At 66.1% G+C, this 1,480-nt stretch overlaps 1 protein-coding gene across 1 annotated transcript in view; it reads left to right on the forward strand.

Moving 5' to 3' along the window:
- SRCIN1 (SRC kinase signaling inhibitor 1) overlaps positions 1-1,480 on the forward strand; it is a 35,885-nt gene that overhangs the window by 14,941 nt on the left and 19,464 nt on the right. The window contains exons 6-7 of the mRNA XM_024744886.1: positions 295-388; positions 896-1,480. Of these exons, the coding sequence (XP_024600654.1) occupies positions 295-388; positions 896-1,480 (679 nt within the window). The remainder of the gene's footprint in view (positions 1-294; positions 389-895) is intronic.

A 1,480-nucleotide genomic window follows, 5' to 3' on the forward strand; every position in this document is an offset into this window, starting at 1 on the left:
CCATCCCGGCCCCACCCCCTCCCTTTAAATCATCCACCCCTGCTGATTGGCCTTGGCTTGAGCTAACCTGAAAATGGCTCGTGAGGCCGAGGAGCTGTACGGGGTGGAAGCTGCCGAGCGTGTGTGTGTTGGTGGCAGGCAGTCCGAGGCACGAAATCCACTGAGCAGGGAGTTAGGAAGGGGCTGGGGCTCGCGGCCCTTCTTGGCCACCCCTCTTCCGTCTGCCTGGAGTAGCTTCCTCTCCTCATCACAGGGCTGGGGGATGGTGACCCTCTGCACCCCTCCCGCCCCCAGGGACATCCAGGACCGCAGTATTATCAAGATCTATAGGAAGGAGCCACTCTACGCCGCTTTCCCTGGCTCACACCTCACCAACGGGGACCTCCGGGTATGGCTGGGGAGGCCCCGGGCATTGGGGAGGCTGGGCAGATGGGGTCCAGGAGCACAGAGTCTAGCCACTTGTCACCAGGGACAGCTTTGGAGAAGGGAATATGGAAGCTGAAGCAGAGGCTGGCCTCCATTAATTGTGGAGTCATGGAGGAGTCCTTCCCCTCATCTGCCACCTTCCCCTCTTGTCCGATCAGATTTCTCGAACCCGCCTCTAAATATTTTAGGAGACCTCTCTCAGGAACCACCCCTTACCTTTTCGCTTCCCATCCCCCACCATAGGGTGGGCTGGGGGTCGCTCCTCTGGTGCCTCTCCCTCCACCACTTCTTCCTCCGTGCTGGGAGCCCTGAAGGGAAAGGGGCCCAAGATGCAGCAGGAGGGTGGGAAGGCAGAGAACAGAAGGGACTTCCTAAGCGTCAGGGGGGAGCTGCTGGCTCCTCAAGTAAGAAGCAAGGGATCCCCCTTTGTGACCAGCCCTGTGGGGTTCGGGGGCTGTCTTCTGCACAGAGAGAGATGGTGTATGCGTCGCGGGAGTCATCGCCCACGCGGCGCCTCAACAACCTGTCGCCGGCGCCTCACCTGGCCTCCGGTTCGCCGCCGCCGGGGCTACCGTCGGGGCTGCCGTCGGGCTCGCCGTCCCGCTCGCGCCTGTCGTATGCCGGGGGGCGCCCGCCCTCCTACGCCGGCAGCCCCGTGCACCACGCGGCCGAGCGGCTGGGAAGCGCCCCCGCTGCACCGGGCGTTAGCCCGAGCCCCAGCGCCATCCTGGAGCGGCGCGACGTGAAGCCGGATGAGGACCTGGCGGGCAAGGCGGGCGGCATGGTGCTGGTGAAGGGCGAGGGCCTCTACGCCGACCCCTACGGGCTGCTCCACGAGGGCCGCCTGAGCCTGGCCGCGGCCGCCGGCGACCCATTCGCCTACCCGGGCGCTGGTGGCCTGTACAAGCGCGGCTCGGTGCGCTCACTCAGCACTTACTCGGCCGCCGCGCTGCAGTCCGACCTGGAGGACTCGCTGTACAAGGCGGCGGCCGGAGGCGGCCCGCTCTACGGCGACGGCTACGGCTTCCGCCTGCCGCCCTCCTCGCCGCAGAAG

The sequence above is a fragment of the Neophocaena asiaeorientalis genome, unplaced genomic scaffold, assembly GCF_003031525.2.
Source record: "Neophocaena asiaeorientalis asiaeorientalis breed wild unplaced genomic scaffold, Neophocaena_asiaeorientalis_V1.1 scaffold1, whole genome shotgun sequence".
Lineage (NCBI taxonomy): Eukaryota > Metazoa > Chordata > Mammalia > Artiodactyla > Phocoenidae > Neophocaena > Neophocaena asiaeorientalis.